Source organism: Heteronotia binoei, chromosome 9 (genome assembly GCF_032191835.1).
Source record: "Heteronotia binoei isolate CCM8104 ecotype False Entrance Well chromosome 9, APGP_CSIRO_Hbin_v1, whole genome shotgun sequence".
NCBI classification, from domain to species: Eukaryota; Metazoa; Chordata; class Lepidosauria; order Squamata; family Gekkonidae; genus Heteronotia; species Heteronotia binoei.
In genome coordinates this window covers 101,584,364-101,612,165 of record NC_083231.1, presented here as the reverse complement: position 1 = coordinate 101,612,165, position 27,802 = coordinate 101,584,364, and the positions used below count along the sequence as shown (strand labels likewise).

The 27,802-nt window shown below is 45.2% G+C and overlaps 1 protein-coding gene across 3 annotated transcripts in view; it reads left to right on the top strand.

Annotated features, from left to right (window-relative positions):
- Window positions 1–27,802, top strand: part of AFF1 (ALF transcription elongation factor 1) — a 209,882-nt gene that overhangs the window by 4,964 nt on the left and 177,116 nt on the right. For 2 of the 3 annotated variants that reach the window (XM_060247087.1, XM_060247086.1), the window contains exon 1: window positions 22,771–23,203. In XM_060247087.1, coding sequence (XP_060103070.1) covers window positions 23,187–23,203 — 17 coding nt within the window. In that variant the 5' untranslated portion in view covers window positions 22,771–23,186. Of the gene's footprint in view, window positions 1–10,270; window positions 10,334–22,770; window positions 23,204–27,802 lie in introns of those variants that run through there. The other variant, XM_060247085.1, reaches the window with a different exon arrangement.

The window sequence follows — 27,802 nt, the reverse complement described above, 5'->3', positions numbered from 1 at the left end:
GGGCCACTGGCATCAGGATGCTGCAATTCTAGGCAGCTGCTGAAGGCCAAGGCTTTGGGTTGGGCCCTCAGTTGCAGCTCTCCTGCCCTTCTCTCTCCCATCTTGCTCACTCATAAGCCCGCCCACCATTTCTAAGACACAAGCACTGGGGGGAAACAGTATAGTTGGGAGCATGAGGGGGGTTAGAACTTGGCATGTGGGGAAAGGACGCATGTGTGAGAGGTAAGAGAGGGGCACGCAGGTGGGTTGGGAGAGGGTTAAGGGGAAGTACAGAAGCTGGGAGGGGGCTCCCAAGTACTCTCTGCCTAAGCTGCCCCCCCTCAACTTGAAACCAGGTCTGTAAAGGCAGATTTTCTGCTCAGGATTATTAGGAAATGAAAATAAAACCGGACAGCACTGAAATATCTTTCTGGAGCCCTGTTTGGAACATTTTGTACCATTCAGGTTAGTCCATTTTGAAAAGGATATTGTAATGCTGGGAAATTTCAGGTAAACAAAATAATTGTGTGGATGGATAGTCTATGAGGAAAGTTTAAGTAGCTGGGGACATTTTTTAAGAAGCTTTTAAGAAAAATAGGTAAGTGGGAGTCATGATAGAGGCTTAGGAATTTTTTGCATATGGTGAAGAAAGCTAATGGAGAGAGCTTTTTCTTCCTCTTCTAACTTCCTCTTGAACTCAGCCACTGAAGCTGATGAGCAGTAAATTCAGGACAGAGAAAAGCACAGGGCACACAATTTGCTGCTAAAGGATGTAGCGCTGACAACTAACTTAAATGGCTTGAAAAGGGGACTTTATGAATCCATGTAGGCAAGATCCATCATTGGCTATTAGCCATGATGACAAAATAGAACCTCCATGAAAATAGCCTCTTGAATGCCAGTGTGGGGGCCCACAGGAGCAGGAAACTTTGCCCTCTGAACCCTGCTTGGGGCATTTGGATTCTGGACTAGATGGTCTGATTCAGTACCTCTCCTTTTATGTTCTTATGACTTAAGGTGCTTTGTTGGAAATAGCAGTAATGTCAAATGGGATCAGAACAAATGACATCCGTCTTGTCCAGAATTCTGCCTCTGTACCTAACAGCTTTAAAAGGGAATTAGATAGATTTATAGTGGATAAGTCTATCAATGGCTACTAGCTGTGACTAAGGGGAACCTCCACATTCAGAAGCACTAATCCTTTGAATCACAGAGCCAGGAGGCAACACCAGGGGAAGGCCTCAGCCTCTTTGCCCTCGTTTTTGGCCCTCCAGAGGAACCAGTTGGCCACTGTGTCAGACAGGATTAGATGGACCATTGGTCTGATCCATCAGGGCTGTTCTTATGTTCTTACATAAAGCTGCTGGAGAGTTATCAGCAAGTTATGTGGGATAGGGCTTGGCAGAAAACAACGGTAAAGACCTGAGTTCAAATCACTGAGTTCAAATGTGGAACACTGCCCTGGTTCAGATTTTTTACTGTCTTACTTCCCTTTATTATTGTTGTTTAGGTGAAGCGGTGGTGGAAACTGCCATCAAGGCAAGAGATGTTCAGATGTGGTTTGCCATTGCCTGCTTCAGTGTTGCAACCTTGGAGTTCCTTGGTAGCCTCTCATCCAAGTGCTAACCGGGCTGACTCTGCTTAGAAGGGTTGCCAAGTCCAATTCAAGAAATATCTGGGGACTTTGGGGGTGGAACCAGGAGACTTTGGGGGTGGAGCCAGGAGAAAGGTTTTGACAAGCATAATTGAACTCCAAAGGGAGTTCTGGGCATCCCATTTAAAGGGCCTGAACACCTTTTAAATGCCTTCCCTCCATTGGAAATAATGACGGATAGGGGCATTTTCTTTTGGGGCTCATAGAATTGGACCCCCCAGTCCAATCTTTTTGAAACTTGGAGGGTGTTTTGAGGAGACGTGTTGGATGCTATGCTGTAAATTTGGTGCCTGTACCTCAAAAAACAACCTCCCCGAGCCCCAGATACCCATGGATCAATTCTCCAATATTCCCTATGGAAATTGGTCTCTTTAGGGAATAATGGAGTGCCCAGCAGACATTTTCCTCCCCCACACACTTTCTGATGGCCCTGAAGCGGGGGGAGGGCCTCCAAACAGAAGGATCCCCTGCCCCCACCTGGGGATTGGCAACCCTACTGCTTAACTTCCTGGTTCTGATGAGATTGGGTTGACTTGAGCCATCCAGGCCAGGGCGTTTAGATGAAGGAGCTGCAAAAAGGTGGTAATGTTATACTGTTGGCCATCAAAGGCCATGTTTGAATTGTGTGTGTGTTTTAGTAGTATCAGTTTCCATGGCAATAGTTTTGTAGTAGGAACTCCTTTGCATATTAGGCCACACACCCCTGCTGTAACCAATCCTCCAAGAGCTTACAGGGCTCTTAGTATGGGGCCTACTGTAAGCTCCAGGAGAATTGGCTACATCAGGAGGGTATGGCCTAATATTCAAAGGAGTTCCTGCTACAAAAAAAGCCCTGGTTGCCACATTGGTCTTCATGTGTCATGATTCTAGGCCTAGTGTGGCCTACAGGCTCCAGAGAAGCCTGTGTAGGAGTAGCTATAGGGCCTACATCTACCAAGATCCCTTCTGTCCCTCTGACTGGGTGAAAGCAGTTTTGTGGAGGGGGGGAGGAACTGGCCCAAGCGTGGTGGGACCTTGGAGGAAGCATAAATAGGCCAAGTTGCAGACAGGCTTGTTCTCTCTGGAAAGGCTGCAGGTAGAAAGGTTCTCTCTGGAAAAGGTTGGGCTGCAGCCAGAGAGGGATCCCTCATCCAAGGAGGGTGAGTTGGTTTGAGATTAGAAGGGAATGTTATGTAGTTGTGTCAGGGTTTTTATTTCTGTGTACCAACCTTTACTGTTTCTATATTCATTGTTGCACTAAAAAAATTACAAACCACTTTTTGTTTTGAGCACTTATAATAATCCTGTTGTTATTATACTGCCTGGGTCCTCATGTCTCTTCAGTCACAGATAGAAGGAGTTTGCCAATAAGGAGGACGGGGTGGGTAGGTGCTCTGGGCCCTCGCATACAGACCCTTACCAGAATGGTAGCAGCTAGTAGAAGGTCTTTCCTGGTCCTCTGCTATGTGACAGGGGGGTAGGAGCTCTCAGAAGTCAAAGCTCCCTTAGTCAGATACAGTTTCCATGGCATTCACCAAATGCAATAAAAATTGTAACCAAGCCCTTGTGTGACTCTTTTCCCCATGATACTGCTGCTTTCTAACTGTTGGAGACAGCTGTCCCATAGGTGAATTGGCTGGTGTGGAACTCACAATATATGAGTGCAGAAAAGTATTTTGGGCTGCTATTAAGGAGCCTTGTGATCCAGAGAGAATGAAATCTGTAGTTCTCATCTGTGGTTAAGATGTCTGGGCCAGCAAAGATTGTGAAGAGCCTTTCTAATTGAAAAGTGCAACCTAAATTATATGTTACCCTTTCTCCCAGGGTATTTTCTCATGTTCAAAATGTATTAATGTTCCAGGAAGCTCTCAGCCGGCCTGAGATAAGAGTCCATGAGGGTTGTACAACCTTAGATATCAGTTTTGTTCCACTTATTTGGTTAGCTGGTTGGTAACTAAGATATCAAGAACAGACCATAGACAACTGCTGTGCAATTCTATATAAAATATCTTTGGCATACTGGGTTGCTAAAGATACATTTTCACATTGATCCAGGTGGGCAGCTGTGTTGGTCTGAAGCAGTAGAACAAAGTTTGAGTCCAGTGGCACCTTTAAGACCCACAAAGTTTTATTCAAGGTATGAGCTTTCATGGTCATACACACTTCCTCAGATACTTTGAAATGGAAGGTAACAGTTCAAACATATAAGCAGAGGCATTTGTGTATTGAATGAGAAGACATAAAATTCAGTTGTTCTTATTGCCTTTCTCGACAGAATTCTTGGCACTGCACGATCCACAACTTGCGATCTGGACCCATGTCCCTCCTGGCTAATTAAGGCTTGCCAGGAGGAACTAAGATGTCCTATACGGGACATCATAAATCGATCCCTTTCAGAGGGTGCTTTTCCAACACCCCTGAAAGAGGCAGTGGTCCGCCCTCTCCTGAAAAAAGCTACATCAGACCCGGCCGAATTGGGCAAAATTATTGAGAGGGCTGTGGCGTTGCAGTTACAGGACTTTTTGGAGGACGCTTCCACCCTGGACCCATGCCAGTCTGGCTTCCGCCCGGGCCATGGGACAGAAACAGTCTTGGTCGCCCTCATGGATGACCTCCGGCGGCAACTGGATCGAGGCGGCTCGGCAGTATTGCTGCTGCTAGACCTATCGGCTGCGTTCGATACGGTCGATCATCGGCTGCTGACCCGTCGCCTTGCCGACGCAGGAATTCGGGGGCTAGCCTTACAGTGGCTCTCCTCCTTCCTCGAAGGTCGGGGACAAAGGGTGGCAATTGGGGGGGAACTGTCTCAGAGACACCCACTTCATTGACACCCACCTCAGGGGGCAGTTCTCTCCCCGATGTTGTTCAACATCTATATGCGCCCCCTTGCCCAGATTGCACGGAGGTACGGGCTTGGCTGTCATCAGTATGCTGATGATTCCCAGCTCTATCTATTGATGGACGGCCGGACTGGTGATGTCCCTATAAATTTGGACCAGGCGTTACAAGCCGTGGCTGACTGGCTCAGGCTGAGTGGGCTGAAGTTGAATCCGGCGAAGACTGAGGTCCTTTGCGTGGGCCGCGGCGGGCCAGGAGGGGAGATCACCTTACCGGCTTTTGACGGTGCGCCACTGATACCAGTGCGCAGGGTCAAGAGCCTGGGAGTGCTACTGGAATCCTCTTTATCAATGGAGGCCCAGATAGCTGCCACTGCTAGATCCGCCTTCTTCCACCTCAAGAGGGCGAGGCAGTTGGCTCCCTTCTTGGAACGCAGCAACCTAGCAACTGTGATCCACGCAACGGTCACCTCGAGATTAGACTACTGCAATGCCCTCTACATGGGGCTGCCCTTATGCCGAACACGGAAACTTCAGGTAGTGCAGAACACGGCGGCCAGGCTGCTGGTGGGACTACTTCGGTGGGAACACGTATAGCCTGGGCTGCGAAACCTGCACTGGCTGCCGGTTGTGTACCGTGTTCGCTATAAGGTGCTGGTTATTACCTTTAAAGCCCTATATGGCCGAGGACCTGCCTACCTTAGGGACCGCCTCCCCCCATATGTTCCCCAGAGAGCACTGAGATCTAGCTCTCAAAATCTTTTTAAAATCCCTGGGCCAAGAGAGGCTAGACTGAAGACAACCAGGGAGCAAGCCTTTTCAGTAATGGCCCCTTGATGGTGGAATCAACTTCCAGAGATGGTGCGAGCCCTGCAGAACCTGAATCAGTTCTGCAGGGCTTGCAAAACCTTTCTCTTTCAGCTTGCTTTTAAGACAGAACCTGGCTAAATTGACCTGTAGCCATCTAGCCATCTTATGCATGATTGTGATCTATAGCACCTTATAGCACCTGTTTTATTCATTTTAATTAACTTATGTAACTGAATTGTATTTTAAATTGTTGTTTACATTGTATTTTATCCAAATCATGGTATTCCATGTCTGTGAGCCGCCCTGAGCCCGCCTTCGGCGGGGGAGGGTGGGATATAAAAATAAATTTACCTTACCTTACCTTACCTTTAATGGTACTGTTCTAAGCAGAGCTACGCCTTTCTAAGCCCAGTGACTTCAATGGACTTAGAAGGATATAACTCTGTTCAGGATTGCACTGTTACGTGATGTCCAAACCACTTCCGATGATTAGGGCAAAGATTCCTTTCTCTGTTCTGCTTACCATCAACTCTCCATCCTATAATGCTTTTCTCTCTGGCTGTTGCTGGAAACTGGATTAGATGGATCTTGCAGGAGTCTTCTGACATTCTTGAATTTGTGTGAATTGTCCTCTGCTGTTTTGCATACTGACCTCTGCTTGGGTTATCAGCTTTAGGCTGGGAAATACTTGGAGTTTTTGGAGGTGGAATCTTGGGAGGGTGGGGGTTTGGGGAAGGGAGTGACCTCAGCACGGTAGAATGTTCTAGAATCCACCCTCCAAAGCAGCCATGTTCTCCAGGAGAACTGGTCTGGAGATCAACTGTAACAGAAGGAGGAGGAGGCGAAGTAGTTGGTTTTTATATCCTACTTTTCACTACTTGAAGGAGTCTCCGAGCAACTTACAGTTGCCTTCCCTTCCTCTTAGCACAAATACCTTGTGAGGTAGGAAGGACTGAAAGAGCTCTGAGAGAACTGTTCTTGAGAGAGCAGCTCTTTCAAAGACTATGTCTGACCCAAGGTCATGCAGCAGGCTTCATGTGAAGGAGGAGTGGGGAATCAAACCCGGTTCTCCAAATTAGGTTCCATGGCTCTTAACCACTACACCACACTGGCTCTTGGTGGTAGGTTGGCAATCCAACTTTTAACCATGGTTTCAAAGGTGATCCTTGAACCAAGAGGAAAGGAGAGACAGAAGTGTTTCGATAAATGAAATCCTGGTTTGCTTTACTGGTTAGGGCAATTATAAATGCCCCACTCCCCCCCCTCCTCCCACAAACCTCAGCATATCAATATGCCTGCCTTCTGGATGGACACTTCAGACATGTGATGAACTTAGCTCTGAATCATGAAAGCACATGCTGGAATATATTTATTAGTCCTTAAGGTGTTTGATTTTGACAGTATGCTGCAGTGGAGACAAACCAGGGGAAGGGAAAGAGAGAGAAATTGAAATGCAAGAAGGAGAAAGTGTTCTGTCTTACCTGCTCTAATTAGGGAGTTGGAACTTGCTCATTTGTGTTGGCATATTGTGTTGGCCTCTATTATTCAGCATATTCACAGGAGCCCTCTGTCTTCTCTGTTCCTTATGTCTGTTTCCATGCATAAGCAGAGAAGGGGTGGACTGCAGATTACACATTTCCCCGATGCTTTGCAGAAGGTGAAAGAGGTTGATCTATCTGTTATAGCATAGGTGACTTTAAGAGTGATTGCATAGAGTTGCTAACTCTGAGTTTGGAAATACCTGGAGATATGAGGGTAGAAAGTGGGGTTGAGGGGTGGGGGAGGATTCTTGGTTGGGTGTAATGCCACACAATCCATCTTCTGAAGCAGCTATTTTCTCCAGGAGAAGTGGGATGAATGTTTTAAATAAATAATAAGCAATTTACGTAGCCTGGAGATTAGTTGTAATTTCAGGAGATCTCCAGCCCTCACCTGGAGGCTGGCAACCCTGTCTTTGTCTGGAATTCCTCCTCCTCTGCTGCTGCTGCTGCTTCTTCTGGCCTCTTTCTTTTGAAGCCTTTTCTCTCTTCCCCAGTTATGACAGTGGTTATTTTCTTGTTTGGGGATTTTGTTCCTATGTTTGCATCTCAGTTTTAAAAAGTGAGAAGGAAGCTCTAGTTCACACATGGCATTTGGGTAGCAGCCACTTTTGAATTGGCATTTTGGGGTTTTTTGGGGGGGCAGGTATGCTAAAGAGGCAGTTTGGTGTAGTGGTTAAGCACGTGGACTCTTATCTGGGAGAACCGTGTTTGATTCCCCACTCCTCCACATCATGCAACTGCTGGAGTGATCTTGGGTGAGTCATAATTCTCTCAGAGCTGCTCCTCTCAAGAGCAGTTTCTGTCAGAGCTCTCTCAGCTCCACCTACCTTGCAGGGTGACTGTTGTGGGGAGAGGAAGGGAAAGGAGATTGTAAGCTGCTCTGAGACTCCTTTGGGTAGTGAAGGGCGGAGTATAAATACAATCTCTTCTCTTCTTCTTTGGTTCCTTGGTTCTCTTGGTTGCTGATTTTTGAACCAGTTTACATACACGGCTCCTGTTGCCCTCCATTTGTTCACATTCCAATGTGGGTCCCCCAGTCGTAGCCCACAGGGTTCAGCCCAGGACAGTTTGCTGCCCCTCTGTGATGTTGGAGGGGTCCCTGCAGTGCCCATCCCAGATTGCACACGGCCTCACCTGCTGGCTCCGAGAAACAGCCCAACTTGCTGGTGCGGTTGGGCCAGCCCTTGGCAGCCTGTAATCTTCCTGTTCCCAGCCTACCATAAATGCCTCCTTAGTGATTAGGACTTGTTCCAGCTTATGCTGTTGTTTACCTTTCTCCTTGAACTTTCCTGAGTTTCCAGCAAAGTCTTTCCTCTCGCCCTCCCCCTTCCTATGGCACGCCATTTAGTCTCTGCAAGGAGTTACCACCCCATAACAGTAGACACTGAGATAACAGCATATACCCTAGAAACTTGGTGTTGCTTTTCAGCAAACCACTTCAAAGACAGCAGACGTCCTCCACTTTGATTTAAAGGAAGCTCCGGGTGATCTAGAAGACTTTAAATATGGAAAGTGACTTGGGGTGGGGGAGAGTCTGGCAGACAGGGAAGGGAAAGATTTTTTTCACTTGCTGAAGGATGGAACCATTTACTTCACACCTTTCTTGCTGACACCCCAGGAGCATTACAATTCAGTGACGCAGTAGAACATCAGCCTTGCCAACCTGCCTGGATTCACCTTGTCTGGATTCTGTCACAGGCCAATTCCACACTAGACCTTTACTCCTGGTTCAGCCCTGTCCCCAAACTGACATTTATTCATTCATTCGTTTATTTTATTTATTTACCTTCGATTTATATCCCGCCCATTCCAAAACGGACTCAAGGCGGCTAATAGTCATAATAAAACCAACAATCTCAATTACAGGTATAAAACGATAAAACATAAGCAATTTACAGTTGAAGACAAAATATTGGTACTATACAAAATTTTGTGAGTCACTTAGCACAGTGCAAGTTTATTGGCTGCCTAGAAGAAGCAGGAGGCGGGGTGTGGGGAGCGGCTTCCTGACCTCCTGGGACAGGCCATTCCACAAGATGGGGGCCACAACAGAGAAGGCATGCAGATGGGCAGCTGTTGGTTTTACCCCTTCTCAGGGTGGCCCCTGAAGAAGGCCCTGCTCTGATGAACAAAGCTGTCTGGGGGGAGAGGGGCAGCCCCATGGGTATGAGGGTCCCAGACCATTTGCCATATTGTATGCCAATTTATTTGAATCATGGAATCATAGAAACCAACTCTATGAGTTTATGATTTTATTATTTTAGTGTAGAAAATCAGTTTGGGGACAGGGTTGAACCAGGATTAAAGGTCTAGTGCGGAATTCTCATTAGTTTGTTCACCCCCCCCCCCCAAACACACTTGATCATAGTGTTCCCTCTAAGCTGAGTTAGTGTGAGCTAGCTCACACTTTTTCGCCTCCAGCTCACACATTTTTGTCTTAGCTCAAGAAAAATGGCCCCAGAGCAAGCTAATTTATGCAGTAGCTCACAGCTTTAACGCCAGTAGCTCATGAAGTAGAATTTTTGTTCACAAAACTCCACAGTTTAGAGGGGGTATTCATCCACCACCACCTTAAGATAGAGGCAGCTGTAACTGGAGGCTGAGGGCCTGTGTGATGTAGCCGTTGTAAACTAGGATCCAGGAGACTCGGGTTTGAATCCTTCCTCTGCCATGGAAACTGGCTGACCTTGGGCCAGCCACAGACACTCATGTTAACTTCCCCTCATTGGGTTGTTGTGAGAATAAAACTGGGGGGAGGGCGGGGGGAGAGGAGCATGATGTAAGCTGCTTTGGGTCCTATAAGAGCCGCAAGGCAGGAAGGAAGGCAAATAGATGGGGAGGGAGGACAGAGGGGTGGAAAGAAAGCAACTTTAACTTTAAATTTATTTTCCAAACTGCCAGCTGGCTTGTCAAAATGATTTAAAGAGAGAAATGCCTTCTCCAAGCCGGCTGATAGGGCAGTGGGGGCTTCGAGAGTCACACAATATGTGTGAAAGAGCCACATGTGGCTCACAAGCCACAGTTTGGCCACCCTTGATGTAGTGTGTATTGGGCCCTTGGGATGGGCTAGTGACTACAGTAGCCTTGAAATGACCTAATTCTTAGGTTTGTGACTGCTCTCTGCTTTTTATAGTAATGCAGTTGGCTGATTGCATTGTCTTCTAATTCTCTAATCCTATTCCTATTGTGTTGGGTGTCTTATAGAACTACATTGGTTTTTCTTTTAATTCTGTAATCTGCATTGTTTGAACTGTCTTCTCATTCTGCCATTTTAGGAATACTGCATTATTAATTTAAATATTCTGTGCGGCTGCATTGTTTGCTTGCTTTTAAATTTTGTAATCTGTTTTGTCCCCAGTAAGAAGAACAAGTTAAATGAAGAGCTGGCCATGTTCTTAGGTGTATACATTGATGATTTTCTCCCAAACGTTTTTTCAGCTGATAGCTGTTCATAATTTCTTCTTTTCCAGATGAGCTGATCCATGCAGCATTGTCACGATGGCTTCTATAAACCTTTCAAGTAACAAAAACAGGTAGGGTTTTAATCCAGGATGATGATACTGTGGGTATAATTTGAACTGTCTTTCACTATTGTGTGTGTATTTAAGCTTATCTTTTTAAAAAATCACTTACCTGATCTCTTTCTCCTAAAAACTTTTTGAGGTTTTTAATTCATTGCTTCATCATCTTTACAAGGACAAGATATTACTTGTAACTTAAATAAAGTCTAACAGTTGAAAGAAGCGCCTTTGTCCTACAGTTTCGGGACAAAACAGTGGTTGGTGGGGGGGGGGTTGGAAGTTAAGGAGTAATGCTCTCTTTTTCAGCTTCTGAAAGGTGGTCAGTGGCCTTCACACATGCTGTTTCATGCAACACTTCACAGAAGCAAACAGTATGAATTATATTATTACAGTACATGGAAATCTGCTTGACAGTGTCTTCCTTTTATTTCCAGTGAATGAAACTGGCCATAAGTTTGTCAAATACAGGGTGATTCAGGGTATCAGTTTTAATGTCATAGTCATTGAGCAGATAACCAGTATGACAGCTCAGAGATCACCAGATCTGGTCCCTGGTATCTCTATCTGAGTTGATTCCAATATTGTAAATTTTGCCCACAACATCATTTGTAAAGACAAGCAAAACAGAGTTATTTTTTTCCCATGTGAATACTATATCTCTTGGGGATGTTGTGTATAATTTGTGTGCACGCCATGCGTTTGAATCAAACTTATTTAATATACAAGCATGATATTTGTGCGTAGTACAGTACTTTGCATTTTCTCAAATGGGAAGACTACTTATTTACAAGACCGGTTACTTGGGGAAAGAGCCATTTTGGGTGAAAAAAGTGCATTTCTTGCTGCATTATTGTTGTCTGAAGAACGGAACAGCTCCTGGAAATATAGAGCTGTTGTGACGGAAATTTGGATGGCCATACTAAACACAGTTAATAATAGGTAGGCCATGCACAGTGATTGAGAAGCTCACCGTTGCATTTTCACAACTGCTGAAACATAATGACATTTATGACAGCTGCATTAATTTAGTTGAAAAATGAATCTGACAGTTGTAGTGAGTCCAGAGAATAAATTGTGTTCTGCCAGTGGATGTTGTCTTTCTTCAACTGGTATATACATCAAGATACGTTATTGTTCTTTAAAGCCTGCTTTTCTTACTACATTGGGCTCATCAGAACCCAAGAAAAATATATAAGCCTTCACATACGTAGACCCTAGGGCTGTCAGGTCCACCCTGGTCACTGCTTGGGAGTGGGGGCAGTAAGGTTGCCAACTCCAGATTAGGAAAGTCCTGGAGATATAGGGATGGAGCCTGGGGAGGACAGGAACTTCAGCAGGGTACAATGCCATAGAGTCCGCCCTCCAAAGCATTCATTTTATCTCAGGGAACTGTTCTTTGTAGTCTAGAGATAAGCTGTAATTCCAGGGGATCCCTGGCCAGGTCCCACCTGGAGGCTGGCATCCCTATTAGACCCTGCATTAAATAAAACAATTGGGTTTCCCAAAGTGACATTGGGCTAGTCTGCCTACCGCTTTCATTGCAGCGGCTGGGATAAGTTTGGCTTTTATGTAGGGAAAGACAACTGGCAACCTGCTTAACTTTGGTAGCCCTTGATAAGAATGTCTCACATTTACACTGGAACAGATTAAGCTGTTTTCCTAGAGTAAGGCATGTGTGTGGGGGAAATCCTGCCCTGAGCCTCCATAGCCAGCTTTGTATACTAGGCCTTGAATTCAGCAGGAGCTCACAGGAGTGCAGCTCCAGAACCTTTCTGATGACCCTCCCTCCACCCCACCTACCTTGTCCATTGAATAGTAGGTGCAGCTGCAATAACAGTCCCTGGATTAGGAGAGCAGGCAGCCACCAGGGGCTTTGCCACATTCCCAGCAGCCCTCATTAACCCCTGGAGAAGCCCACACCATCTTTCTCCACTTCTTATGTGATTTTGGGTGGTGGGTGGCTTGCTGGCCTTTTGACTTGGACAGGACAGCCCCAGGTGAGGAAGATCTGCTTGGGCTGACTGGCTCTCTAGCCAGCCCAAGCAGGCCTCACTCACTCGGGGCTCTCCTTTCTTGTGTTCATTTGCTTTTGGCTGGTGGGGGCAGTATATGCTAATATTATGCAAATGAGACCCACCACCTATATTTCTATAAAATGACCTCTGTTGTATACAAATAAAAAGTGTGTGCCAGCATCCTCTGGGGCACATTGCAAAGGGTTAGTAGATGCTGTGGGAATGTGAAAATACCATTATGGAAATACAAATGTAGCATTTTGAGAGATGGTACTCTTCAAAGAGCCAGTTTGGTGTAGTGGTTAAGTGTGCAGACTCTTATCTGGGAGAACCGGGTTTGATTCCCCACTCCTCCACTTGCACCTGCTAGCATGGCCTTGGGTCAGCCATAGCTCTGCCAGAGGTTGTCCTTGAAAGGGCAGCTGCTGTGGGAGCCCTCTCCAGCCCCACCCACCTCACAGGGTGTCTGTTGAGGGGGAGTAGGGTTGCCAAGTCCAATTCAAGAAATATCTGGGGACTTTGGGGGTGAAGCCAGGAGACTTTGGGGGTGGAGCCAGGAGACATTAGGGGTAGAATCAAGATCAAGGCTGTGACAAGCATAATTGAACTCCAAAGGGAGTTCTGGCCATCACATTTAAAGGGACAGCACACCTTTTCAATCCCTTCCTTCCATAGGAAATAATGAAGGATAGGGGCACCTTTTTGGGGGGCTCATAGAATTGGATCCCCTGGTCCAATCTTTTTGAAACTTGGAGGGTATTTTGGGGAGAGGCACCGAATGTTATACTGAAAATTTGGTGCCTCTACCTCAAACAACAGCCCCCCCAGAGCCCCAGATATCCGTGGATCAATTCTCCATGATTTTCTATGGGAATAAATTTCCATAGGGAATAACAGAGTTTCCAGCAGACATTTCCCTCCCCTCCCCCCGCTTTCTGATAACCCTGAAGCGGGGGGAGGGCTTCCAAACCGGGGGATCCGCTGCCCCCACCTGGGGATTGGCAACCCTATGGGGGAGGGAGATAAAGGAGATTGTGAGCCGCTCTGAGACTCTTCGGAGTGGAGGGCGGGATATAAATCCAATATCTTCTTCTTCTTCTTCACCAGCTGCATAGTACGCAGGGGTGGCCAAACTTGCTTAATGTAAGAGTCACATATAATAAATGTCAGATGTTTTAGAGCTGCAAGACATGAACGTCAGATGTTTGAGAGCTGCAAGACAAGGACGGAAGGAAGGCAAATAGATGGGAGAGGTGGAAAGAAAGCAACTTTAACTTTAAATGCATTCTCCAAACTGCCAGCTGTCTTGGAGAAAAATCCCTTCTCCAAGCCAGCCAATGGGGTGGTGGGGACTTTGAGAGCCACACAAAATGTGTGAAAGAGCCACATGTGGCTCCCGAGCCGCTGTTTGGCCACCCCTGGTACATGGTGTTGCTTGTATATTGCCATTTTATACATAGAGAGAGAGAACTTTTTAAAAATCTGCTATCCATGGTCAACAGCATCCTCAAAGCATTTCAGAAGAAGCTACTGAGCAACAGGCTGCTTTTGAAGTAATGGATTTCATTTAGAAAAGCGATCGATTTGGTCTTGGGCTGAAGGACAACCTTCTTCTACTCTGATCCCGAAAGATTCTACAAACCCCAATTCTTCTACTCTGTCTGGTGCACCGGTTAAGATCCTTATCTAGGGTTTGGAAATACCTTGAGATTTTTGGGGGGTGAGCCCAGGGAGGAACAGAGTAGAAGGCCACAGAATGGAACCTCCAAAGCAGCCATTTCCTCTAGAGGAACTGATCCATGTCATCTGGAGATCAGTTGTACTTCTGGGGAATGTCTAGATTGGAGACCTCACTCTAAACCCCGTTGTTCTCTGTGCTGCTGCCTCTGGAGGTGAGGTGGGTGGCAACTCAGGACATGAATTTCTCAGTGGAGGTTTCTCACCCTTGGAATACCCTTTCCCAGTTAAGACAAGGGTTGGTCATAAACACCTTTTCTTGCTCCTTTTTCTATTTGGGCCAGGCCTTGTTATTTGTTGTTGATAGTTTCCTTACCTTCCGTGCCGGATTAAACCCTGTGGAGGCCCCTAGGCAGTCAAAATCTTGGGGGCCGCCTTGCAAATTATCTCAGAGTCGGAGCATCCACCCAACCACCCACAGCCCCCGCTGCAGTCTGCAGGCACCTTCTCAAAAGCCCCTTTGACAAAGCTGCAGGGGAGATGCAGAGAGAGGCAAACTTGGCGAGGATACCAGGCAAATCAGGCAAAGAGTGGCTCAATTGCTGGCTGCGGGTGCAGGCTGGGAGGGCTGCGAGCAGTGGATCTAGAGTGGTGAACAGGCAGTGTGTAAACAATTCAGGATACTAGGGAGTTTCAGAGGAGATAACCATGTTAGTCTGCCATAGAAGAGCTAGTTTTGAGTCCAGTAGCTCCTTGGCTGGGCAGTCCAGAATGGGAAGTAATGTGTTGGTCGCCATCTGGATTCTTTTAAACCTGATATATTAGTGCTGTCTTTGTTTTTTCTCTTATGAACATATATGAATGTATGAAGCTGCCTTATACTGAATCAGACCCTCGGTCCATCAAAGTCAGTATTGTCTACTCAGACTGGCAGCAGCTCTCCAGGGTCTCAAGCTGAGGTTTTCCACACCTATTTGCCTGGACCCTTTTTAGTTGGAGGTGTTGGGGATTAAACCTGGGACCTTAGTTGGAGGTGCCGGGGATTGAACCGGGGACCTTAGTTGGAGGTGCCGGGGATTGAACCTGGGACCTTAGTTGGAGGTGCCGGGGATTGAACCTGGGACCTTAGTTGGAGGTGCCGGGGACTGAACCTGGGACCTTAGTTGGAGGTGCCGGGGATTGAACCGGGGACCTTAGTTGGAGGTGCCGGGGACTGAACCTGGGACCTTAGTTGGAGGTGCCGGGGATTGAACCTGGGACCTTAGTTGGAGGTGCCGGGGACTGAACCTGGGACCTTAGTTGGAGGTGCCGGGGATTGAACCTGGGGCCTTCTGTTTACCAAGCAGATGCTCTACCACTGAGCCACCATCCCTCCCCTTATGGTTTTCTTTGTTTTATCTACTGTTGTACACTGCCCAGAGTCCTGCAGTATTAGGATTGAGCAAATTCAGAAATGTAATAATAACAATAACAAACAACAACACAATGCCATGGAGTCCACCTTTCCAAACATCCATTTTCTTCAAGGAACTGATCTTCATTGTCTGGAGATGAGCTGTAATTCTGGGGGATCTCTAGGTATTTGACAAAGGGAGTTTAGACCCTCAAAACCAGATGACCGTAAAATCTTGTGGGTCTCTAAGGTGCTACTGGATTGAATCTAGAATACTAGTGAAGATCCTTAACAGAGTGGATTCTATCGGGAAGGAGACATGATGGATATTTATAGGGCACACATCCAGTTCCACCCCCCACATTCCCTTGTGTATTTTTGTTGGCTCGGTGGGAGTAAAGGCACATCTGCAATCTCAGTTGGGAAACTGCTTATTTTGGCTGCCGGGTATAGCAGAGAACGCGTGGAGGGCCCCCACTATTGAAACCGCCCTCAATGAGACATTCATGGACTGGGGCCAGGGGTCTGTTTGCAATTGAAAAAGCTGACTGCCTGCCCACTCGAAGTGCTTGGAATCACAATACACAACTGACCTTCCTCACCTCCTACTGCAAAGGAATCTCCGCTGGACATAAATGGGGGCTGTGTTAATTAATAGGCCTTCCCTCCATTTTGTTTGCCTGGAAGTTTGATGGGATTCAGTGGGCATGCCAAATAATTGTGCCATTGTTTTATTTCTCCCCTTTCTTTTTACACACAATGCTAGCTACAAATCTTCCTTGGAAAAAAAAAAGAATACTGAGTCAAGGGTTTCTAGCTCTTTTTAGAATACAATGGATGGGGAATTTGCAGCCATATGGTAGAGATCAATATGCTGTTCTTAGCAGGGGTTTCTCAGCTTCATGCAGTACTTCCACGTTGGCCTGATGTGGCAAAAATAAACTGGAGGCTGGAGGTTCGTATTCTCCCATACATTTTATGGTTTAGAGCTCACTTCAACGGATGCCAGGTGTGTGCATTTTTCTCAGAGTTTGTGCAGAACTGTCTGTTTGCAGGATTGTAGTGGTGCTTTGAGAACTGCCTGTCACTGTATGTGGTTTTGTAATGTTTGTGTGAGTTGGTTTATATTCTCGCTATACACAGTCAGCTCTATTTGGGGTTTGGATAATCTGGTTCAAAGAAGGGTAGCTGTGTTATGGTGCATTCATACTACACTAAATAAGGCATCTTACATCTGGATTTTTACTGTGTAACAATAGCAAAAATCTGGATGTAAAACCCATTATTTAGTGTAGTGTGAACAGTAGCAAGTGGAAAAGAGCAAAAGTCCTGTAGTGATTTAAAGACTAACACAATTTATGGTAGGGTAGAAGCTTTTGTGATTAACTGCTCACTTCTTCAGCTACAGCTAAAACACGGGTGGCCAAACTGTGGCTTGGGAGCCGCATGTGGCTCTTTCACACATATTGTATGGCTCTTGATGCCCCCACCACCCCATCAGTTGGCTTGGAGAAGGCATTTCTCTCTTTAAATCACTTATCTAAACCAACCCAGCCAGTGGCTTGGAGAATGCATTTAAAGTCATGTTCTTTCCACCTCTCTCACTCCTCTCTCCCCATCGATCTTCCTTCCTTCCTCCCTCTCTCTCTGAAACATCTGACGCTCATGTCTTGTGACTTTCAAACCTCTGACGTTTATTCATTGTGGCTCTTACGTTTAGCAAGTTTGACCACCTCTGAGCTAGAATGTGAGTCCCTCAGTTATATATATTGGAAAGTGGAGTGATTTCAGATGCCAAAACACATTAGCAGGCAAATGACAATAGAAGGCATGATTGGATTAGGTGTGATATGCAGAGAAGTAGTAGGCCTAGAGAAATCTGCATTGGTAATGAGACAAAAAACCTAGGTCTTGATTCAGTCCAGGAGAATGCATTGTCTTGAGTTTCCTTATCAGTTGTAATTCAGCAGGCTGTCTTTCTAATCTCCCTTTGAAATTCCTTGGTAAGAGAACTGCCACTTTTAGGTCAGCAACTAAATGTCTTGGAAGGTTAAAATGTTCCCCCACTGGTTTTTGAATGTTGAATTTCAAACTTATGTTCATTAATTCTTTGTCATAGGCCTATTTGTCCAATGTAGAGGGTGGAAAAGCAGTTCTGACGCATGATGGCATAAATCCCATTAGAGGATAATGAGATGTAGGAACCTGAGATGGACTGGCTGATGTTGCTGGGTCCACTGATGGTGTTGCTAGGATACATATGAGAGCAAAGTTGGCATCTTGGTTTATCGCAGGCTTTGGTACCAGCGCCCATGTTATTGTTAAGTAGCTTATCATTGTGGGTGAATTGTTGTTTTAGGTGAGCAGGCTATATGTCAGCAAGAGAAGGTTGGCTTCAGTTTAACAGCTGTTTACTAGCTCCTTTCCCATGACAAGATGGGGGGGGGGAGCAGAAAGTCTTTTTCTTTATACCTGATTTGATATTTGCAGTCTATTCAGCATAACTGAGAGAAAGCTCCCTCCACCACCTATTGCTGCCTTGAAATTGAAAAGAGATGGGCTATTTTGGGCTGCTGGCATTCGTAGGATAGACTGTTCTACTTTTTTCTTCTTTCACCTATTGGTTCATCCAGACCCTTGTCATTTTTTATAGCTCCTGCATAGTTGGTATTGGAATTGAAACTATAGTGGAGTTGTTTGAAAAAAGCAAAATTTGGAGTGTGTTTGTGTGTGCATGTGGGGCGGGAACAACTTCTCAGTGGAAATGGTCATAATCTCTCTAATCCCTTCACTAACTAGACAAAGATTATTTTTTCAAACAAAAAGCTCTGCAAAGAATTTCCAACATCCCATAGGTAAGCCGTATAATTGTTCCCCCAGCATTGTGCCCAGGTCTTTAAAACCTTGTAAATATTATTTATGGCCTAAGAGATATTTACATCACCTTGCTGTCCCTGTGTTTTTTCCCCCATCCTGATATGATTCTAATTTAATGTATAGATTTCTGATATTTCATTATTGATTGGGGGTTTAACTTACCAGTATTAAATTGAGAATGTTATTTTTAGTGCTATTTAAGTATTTTTTGGTTGCCATATAGGGTTGCCAGCTCCATGTTGGGAAATATCTGGCGATGGGGGGGGGGAAGTCTGGAGAGGGTTAAGAGGAGGGAACTTGGCAGGGTATAATGCCATAGAGCCCACCTGCTAGAGTGGCCATTTTCTGCAGGCGATCTGATCTTTATCAACTTGAGATCAGTTGAAATCCCTGGAGGGAGAGTTCCAGAGCTTTGGTTGTTTTAGATTTGCTATTTTGTAATGTGTGTCTGCTTAAATCCTATTAATTTTTAATCCTGTTAGAAACTTGAGTGGCATTTTAATAACATAAAGCCAGCTTAGAAATATTTCAAATAAATATTATTTGTAACAGAATTGAGACAGTGCATGATCCATGTTTTCTAGTAAAGCTTTCTAAATGCTCGGATTTAAAAAAAAATTCTCTGAAAAGTGCAATTTATGCAGACTTGCTCAGTCAACACGTTTTTTCTTTTTCTGCACACCCCTGCAATTTGTGTTTATTGTTTTGCAAAATTTATTCTAATTTGCTAATTATAGGGAAGAGCAAGGCGTTTTATGAGGTATAGAAACTCTGGACCCAACCATTTGGCTTCTGTGCTTTGCATCCATTGGGACTAGAAATGTTAAGCATGTTTATTGCCCTACAGATATTTCTGCAACATGATGAAGTGCATGGACTCATCAGCAGCATTCTGAGAGCTGATTCACACTCCTTACTTTCTAAAATAAATGTGAAAAAGCACTTGCTTTTAAAGAGGATCTGAGAGACCCAGATTTGAATCCTCACTCTGTCATGGCAGCTGACTGGGTAACTTTGGTCCGGTCCTTCTCTCTCAGGCTAACCTACCTCACAGGGTTGTTGTGCGGATAAAATGGAAGAGAGAATGATGTTTCAAGCTGCCTTGATGTCCCATTGGAAAGAAAATCAGGGTATGCCTAAATTATTGAAATTCTACCCATGCTGGTCATAATACTTTTGGCACCTTTTCTATCCAAGTGTGCAAAGCAAAAGGTACACTGGTTCCAGTGCTTTCCAGAAACCCTGTTTTAAAACTTCAAATATTCATCCTAATTTCATTTCATTAGTTCTAATGCTGAGGAAGACTATGAGTGATTTCTACATTGCAGAGGTCATTGGTCCTAACCGGTGCCTTAATTTACACTCTTTGTGAACAAGGCAAAGACAAAAAAGAAGTAGCTTAAACTTAAAAGTATTACCTAAGAACATAAAACCCCTGACTCGGATGGCCCAAGCTAGCCTGATCTTGTAAGCTAAGCAGGGTCAGCCTTGGCTAGTATTTGGATGGGAGACCTCCAAAGAATACCAGCATTGTGAATGCGGAGGTAGGAAATGGCAAATCAACTCTGAATGTCTCTTGTCTTGAAAAACCCATGGGGGTCACTATAAGTCCAGCTGTGACTTGGCAGCAAAATAAATAAATAAAATGTTCATCCTTATTAATAAGAATTGCTATACTAGATCAGATTAAGGGTAATTTTGTTCTCTGTTCCCAATAGTGGACAACAAGAAGGCTTACCAATATGCAAAAACAAAAGTGTGTAGGGGGGTGAAAAATGCTGCAATAAGTCTTCAGTTCACCAACCATGCTATCCTAAACAAAGTTACACCCTTCTAAATCCATTGGCTTAGAAGAGTTTAACTGTGTTTAGGATTGCACTGCTAATATGTTTGAAGTCTGTTGCTTTTTATCAAAGGTGTTTTTACTCTTGACACTCAGTTTACAGGATCTTTTTTGTCTCTTTACTTAAACAGATGTCCTTTATGTTCTATACATATGAAGCAGAGGTCCATTAGTAGCTATTAGCCACAAGATAGAGATGGAACATTCAGTCTGGGTCAGTGATACTCTGTATCCCTGGACCCTGGGAGGCAACAGTGGGAGGTTTCTGGAATTCTGGCCCCAGTGGTGGACCTCCTAATGGCACCTGGGTTTTGGCCACTTTGTGGGCTGGTTGGGCCATTGGCCTGATCCAGCATGGCTTCTCTTACGTTCTTAAGCATCAGATCAACTTTAGAGAGTAGATCTTTGGTTGGTCTCTGATTGATTCCAGATCTGTTTTTTAAATGTCACATCTATTGTATTGTCTATTGGATATTTATTTCATTAACATTATTTATAGTCCACCAATGGGACTCAAGGTGGTTTACACAGAGTGAGTTAATACAATCAATCAGATGAGACAGTCAGTCAACAATGAAATAGGATCTGGGTTACAGAACCAACCAAAAGTCAGGAAAAAACAGAATTGAAGCAAAAGTTTTAACATGATACATTAAAAGGTACAAAATCATACAACGGGATTCAGTTCACAGCATATGATACACAGTAGTACAGTCCACAGCCCCGAATAATTTATCCAAGTAACTTTGTGAAGCCTTTTCTACAGTTCTACCCTATTGCCTGCATAGAAAACCCTGCTGATTGCACTGACTTATTCTGTGTATAATCTGCCTTGAGTTCTACCAAGAAAGGTGGCCTATAAATAACAAAGATTAAATATATATATATATATATTCCATGGCACCCCACAATGGCCAAGTTAAGGAGAACCTCAAAACCAAGATTCTCTGACCGTATTGCAGGAGCTAGGGCAATATAGCCTGGATCTCTCCAATTCTAGGCTGATACCTTCAGGGGTGGAATTCTAGCAGGAGCCCCTTTGCATATTAGGCCACACACCCCTGATGTAGTCAGTCCTCCAAGAGCTCTTTTTTGTAAGCTTTTGGTGGATTGGCTACATCAGGGTTGTGGCCTAATATGTAAAGGAGCTCCTGCTAAAATTCCACCCTTGGATACCCTAATGATTAGATTGGGGAGATCCAGGCTCAATTACCTGTTTGGTTAGGTTCAGGAGCTGCTGGAGGAGAGGTGGTGCACACCTTTTCTAGGAAAAAAGATAGGCACCAGGCATGCCCTGGGGGAAGGGCATGCTATAGGAAAGGTGCCATCCTTGGCTAGAACCCACCAGGGCTTTTTTGGTAGAAGAAGCCCAGCAAGGAACCTATTTGCATATTAGGCGACACCCCCTGGCACCAAGCCTGCTGGAACTGCGTTCCTGCTCAAAAAAAGACCTGAACCCCACTCTTTGTTTGCATTCCATAATAACCCTGCTGATAGGGGCACAGAGGACAATGCTTGGGGCAGAGGATGGCAGACTTATCCGTATAGAAGGGGGTGGTTACTCAAATGCAATGTAGCTCTGTTTTAGGATTGAGACCTTTTTCTAGTGCTCCTGATGGACTGTGGAATAGCCTGTGCACATTTGCCGGTACAGGTCTCTGCAGACTTTTAGCAGATGCATGAGCAGGGGGTCCCTGGCTGCAGTCCCCTTTGCCTCTGTGCACGTAATATATGCCCTCTACGGTTTCTACGCTGCCCTAAGGGATCACCCGGTGTTGTAAGATTAAACGAGGAAGCAGTCCAGATCGGCGAAGGTCTCAGCCAGCCAAGCTTAGCTCCCCCAACTCTTTCATTTCAGCAATGCACCTCTGAACCCCAAAGCCCCGGGGACGACCAGGAAAAGCTGTTTTCCCGCGACACCCTGCTTGAAACTCCAGTTGCAAAATGGTTAGGATGGGGGAGGGGTTGCATTAAAAAAAACCCCACTCCTCTCTTGGGTGCAAACGCGGCATTCCAGCCCTCCCCTCCGCAATAAATCTGAAAGAACAGCTGGCAGAGAGACTTCACTCTGTGGCAAAGTTTGCAGTATCTTTCCATGCCGCTGTCGCCGCCGCCTCTTTATCAGTGCAGCCCCCCCCCCCCCCTTCCTCCAAGCTCTCCTGTGGAACAGACATCATCGCATGCCAAGTGCCAGGCGGCTGAGAACTCCGTGTACCGGCTGGTGCGTGTTTGTACATTGTTAAGGCTTTTGGCACGGGCAGGGTTTCTCTCCACCCCGAGCATGGCGAGGCGGGGCGTCTAGTCTGGGAACGCTCCCGTGCATTGCCTCCGTGATAGGCTCGCCGCTCAGCCTTGTCCCTTTTTTCTTAGCCAATCCTCCACTTTTCTCGCCCTTGACAGAATAACATGTCCATTTAAGGAGACGGGTTATACCATGCAAACTCTAGGGGGGGGGGAGAAGGAGAAGAAAAAATGCATGATTTTTGTTTTTATAAAGTGCATGGTTTAGGGAGAGGATCCCCCCCCATGCAACAAAATGCCTAAAATCTTTCCAGATCTTCGTGTTGTCTGAATCGCATGGTCGATGCGTGCTCTCTTGCTGCAGCTGGGGGTGATTCCTGGAAGGGGGGGGGGCGGGGAGAGATAGAACTGCTGTCAGGAGAGAAATGTGCGCCGGACTTGGCTTACCTGTGGAGCTGCGGGAGCCCAGAGCAGCCGCGCCTCCCTGCAGGTTTGCAATGCAGCCAGCTGGACTGGAGGAGGCCCTCTGGTGCCCGGATGTCTATCAAAATTAGTGTGTGGGACTCAGCTGAGGAAAAGGGAAAGAGTCCCGGCTCGGGGAAGGCAGCCTGCGGGGAGGACGAGCCTGCTGCCCTTTTCCCAATTACAAGTGATATTTCTGTGCAGGCAGGCAGGCAGGCAGAGAAAGAGAGAGAGTGAGTGGCGCGGGGAACCCAGGACGCCCTAAAGCAGATGGAAAAGAAGTTTTGGGGGGGCAGGAGGTGCGAGGGCGAAGCGTACTGATGGACAGAAGGCACCTGGCTTGCTAAGCTTCACACTATGGCTGCCCAGTCAAGGTAAGTAAGGCTTTTTTTTTTTTTAAATAAAAAAATCTGTACATATATATTTTAAACAAACATCGTCGTTTCTTTCTTCCTGTTTTCCACCTTTTTCATGTGTGTTTGCTTCTGCTTCGGCTCCAGCTTTTCCTTTGCATCCCAAAAGTTTTGCTTTTCGTTTCCCAGGATCGGTTGCTTTATTTTTTTTAAAAAGGGACTGTAAGCATCTTCTTGAACGGCTAAAAATCAAAGGCTGTTTAACATTGAGGTCTCCCCCCCCCCAAAAAAAACACAACAACAACACTTGCCCCCAAATAGGGAAAAGGTTTAAAATAAATCCTTATAGCTTGGTCGTTTTAAACTTCTGGCCCCAAGCAGCGACTGTAGGAGTCGGATCTGCTGGTTAAAAAACTGATTGCTGAACTCTTCTTGCTGTTGGTTTCTCTAAGCAGCACTTGTCATAAAGGGGCTAGTTGCGGGGTAGGAGGTGGTGGAATCTTTTAATGCTGTTTTTTTACATGTCAGAATTTTTCCTCTTTGGTTCCCCCCCCCCCCGCCGTTGGGATTATGTACTATTAACCTTCTAAAATGGTTGCTAGCTGGTGTTTGAGTGGATTCTGCTGAGTAGGCACGGGCCGAGAATGGTCTATGGGGCTATGAAGCGGAGCCAGAGAGTGAAAGAGAGCAATTATCTTTAGTTACTGTCAAATTAAGGGATGGGAGATGATGAATCCAGGCATATCTTTAAAAAAAAAAAAAACCTGGTTGCTTCTAATAAAGTTGGATTACTCCTTGGGGGAGGGCTTTTTATTCTTGGCAGTTGTCATAGCTTCTCCTCTCCTCTTTAAGAGCATGCAAAAAAAATTCCTATCTTGTTATATTCAAAGTGGAGAGGGTTTTAAAAAGAGCTAACCCCCCCCTTAAGAGTTCCTCCTAAATTCACCACCCCCAGATAGCCAATATTAGGTTGAAATGGGCATTGAGGGTGCATCCATACTACACTAAATAATGCATTTTGCAACTGAATTTTTACTGTATAAAAATAGCATACATCCACTTACAAAACACATTATTTAGTGTAGTGTGAATGCGCCCTGATATAAGTATGTTGATTGTTGTCTTTCCTCTTCTGCTGGGAAATATAAATGTGAGTGAGTTATATGCTGGGTAAAAATTAACTAACACTGGTGATTGGGGTCAAGGCTTTTTTTTTTTAGCAGGAACACAGTTCCAGCTGGCTTGGTGTAAGGGGGTGTGGCCTAATATGTAAATGAATTCCTGCTGGGCTTTTTCTACCAAAAATCCCTATGTGAAACAATGAGGTGTGGCCTAATATGCAAATAAGTTCCTGCTGGGCTTTTTCTACCAAAAAAACCCTGGTTGGGGTTAATGAATGAGTCAGTGATGGTTCTCTTCTCTGGGTTCTGAAGGACAATACAATGTGGAGAGAATCCAGTTCGGATGAGAGCCATGGATTTGGCGAGTGGTCTGTGTCGTATTTTTGATAAATGTTCAGAAGTATTCCCCCCCCCCCCCCCCCCTTGATGTCTCTAAGTTCTTACATTTGGGATTCTGGTTTGGTGTTCAGTTTTATCTTTTCAGCTATTCTGTGGTTCATGGAAGTGGCAACTTCACCTTCTGGCAAAAAGCATACTGGCACAGTTAAGGGTTTGGACAGTGTGGGTTGGGGTGGTGGAGGGGAAGCATCTTGGCTTCCTTGCTGTGTGTAATTTGTGATCTTTGAACTGTTTCTCCATATATGATTTTGGAAGGCAACATACTTTCCCCCTACCCAGCATATTGTATCCTGGTTGTGAGAATTTTTGTTTGTTCGTAATACAGTTTTTAAAAAAATAGTAGGGAGAAGAACTATGACCCTGGAGGAACATTACACTTTTGAGTTGTTTGTATTATTCAGATATATCAGTTCTGACAGGAACTAATTACCCAATACTTGTATGTGTTTTCAGAGATGAAAGTACAGAAGCTAGGTTGCCTTGTGTGCATGCAAGGCACTTAATAGATTTGGATGGGTAGCTGTGTGGTGTGAAGCAATAGAACAAAGTTTGAGTCCAGTGGCACCTTTAAGACCAACAAATCAAATTTATTCTGTCAGTGTTCCAGAGGATGGGAAGTTCTGCAGGAGGGGTCAGGAAGAAGGAGAAGAGCATTGATCCTCTTTACCTAGAGGAGAAACTTTTTATAAACAGTGTTTAACTAACATAAGGCTTTTAGCCTCTTAATTGATTCCCATCTCAAAATGCTGGTGGCTTTAATCAGCAAGGGCAATTTGCTTGTGTCTCTGTGTAAGCAGGCTTCCTTGTGCAAATCAGCTTGCAGGATTAGGTCTTGTGTATATGGGGGGAAAAAGTTGTCACAAGTGCCAAGCTGCCTTTTATGTACCTAGCTCCCAGCTCATGTAATAGAATAGAGAATTGAGTAGTCAGCTTTGAAAGTGCTAATTGCTTAGGAGCGGGGCAGGGGAGATACTGGATATAGGCCTTCTTTTTCTGCAAAGGGACACTGTTAAAGGTGACGAAGTCAAGAGTTAGTGATCTCTACTCTAGTGCCTAGCGTGACTTTGTCCATGGGGTCGCAAAGAGTCGGACTTCACTGTGCGACTGAACAACAACTCTAGTGGCATTTACTTCTCAGGAAATGTGCTTAGGATTGCCTTGCATTTTAACTATCTGAGTGCAAAACACATGCAGACCACTCCATTTTCTTCAATTGGTCTGTGGCTATACTTCCAAGATAGATTTTGGTCAGACTTGAAAATAAGTCTGAAAAATTGAGTGGCTCACAACCCCCCTCGCCCCCTAGTTGGGCTCATTCCAAATTTGCTGCAAGTAAAAGATCAAGTTAATTCATGCCATAGTATTTCCTATTACTCTATATGGGTGTGAAAGTTGTACGGTGAAGAAAGCTGACAGGAAGAAAGCAGATTATTTTGAAATGTGGTGTTGGAGAAGAGTTTTATGAGTACTATTGATAGCCAAAAAGACAAATTAGTGGGTTCTAGACCAAATCAGCTAGAAACAGGGGTGTCAAACTTGTGGCCCGAGGGATGAATCAGGCCCCCAGAGGGCTCCCATCAGGCCCTCAACCAAGTCTGCTTCCTTCAACCTCTCTCTTACTTCCTTCTGCATAACAGCTTGCTTTGTCAGGCTTGCTCAATCATACAGGAGCCACAGAGCAAAGCCTCTATTTTCTCCATTGTCTAAGGGTCTACCCTTGGGGAGGAAATGGGGGAGGGAGAGCTTGCTTTGCCAGGCTCTCTCAGTTGTACAGCAGAGCTACTGAGCCAAGCTTTTCTTTCTTCTATTGGTGAGGCTCCTCCCCTTCCTCATCTCCTGGGGAGGGAAAAAGCCAGAGCTCCCTTTGCCCAGAATCCCACAAGAGAAAAACAAAGACAGCACCTTTTAAAAAAAGAAAAGAAAAAGAAAACACCCCTGTGTCCTTAAAGTTTGTGTCTCTGTTTCCTGGCATTACATTTTATGGCACACATGGCCCGGCCCAACAAGGTCTCATTTATGTTGGATGTGGCCTCCATTAACAATGAGTTTGACACCTCTGAGCTAGAAGCTAAAAATGCCTGAACTATTATATTTTGTTCACATTTATGAGAAGAAGACACGAGTCACTGGAAAAGACAGTTATGCTAGGGAAAGTTGAAGGCAGCAGGAAAAGAGGAAGACCCAACATGAGATGGATTGACACCATCGAAGAAGTCATGGCCCTCAACCTGAGAAGAGCTGTTAATGAGAGGACATTTTGGAGGACAGCAATCCACAGGGTCACCATAAATCTGAAGTGACTTGACAGCGCTTAACACACATACATACAAGGAGTGGAGGAAGGATTTCTTCTCTACTGGTTTTCAAAAATCTCCCTTTTTGGCCTGGCAAACATGCTGCTTTTTCAAGTGTGATTTTAGATTTGGTACAAGAGTATGGCTATAAGAGTTGGACCATAAGGAAGGCTGAGTGCAGAAGTTTTGAGTTATAACTTTTGAGTTATGGTGCTGGAGAAGACTCTTGAGAATCACTTGGACTGCAAGAAGATCATATCAGTCAGTCCTAAGGCAAATCAACTCTGATTGTTCCCTGGAAGGTGAGGTGCTGGAGCTCAAATACTTTGTTCACCAAATGAGAAGGGAGCACTTACTGGAGAAGACCCTGATGCTAGGAAAGACAAAAGGCGAAAGAAGAAGGGGATGACAAAAGATGCAATGGCTGGACAGCGTTCCTGATATAACTGACATGAATTTGAGCGAACTTTGGAGGCTGGTGGAAGACAGGAGGGCTTGGCGTGACTTGGTCCATGGGGTCACAAAGAGTTGGACTCGACTGTGTGACTGAACAACAACAAGAGTGAGACCTAGCTATGCAGTCTTATGCAGAGTTATGCCATTCTACTCCCAGGCTGGAGAAAGTCTGTTTGGGATTTAACTGTGACATTTGTCAACAAGAATATTCTAATACTGTTTAGCTTGCTGCAGAGCTTTGGTCAGATTGTCTAGCCTCTGCTTTTGTTCTTTAGGGCATACAATTCCCATCAGCCCCAACCATTGGCCATGCTGGCTGGGGTTGATGGGAGTTGTAGGCAAAAAACATC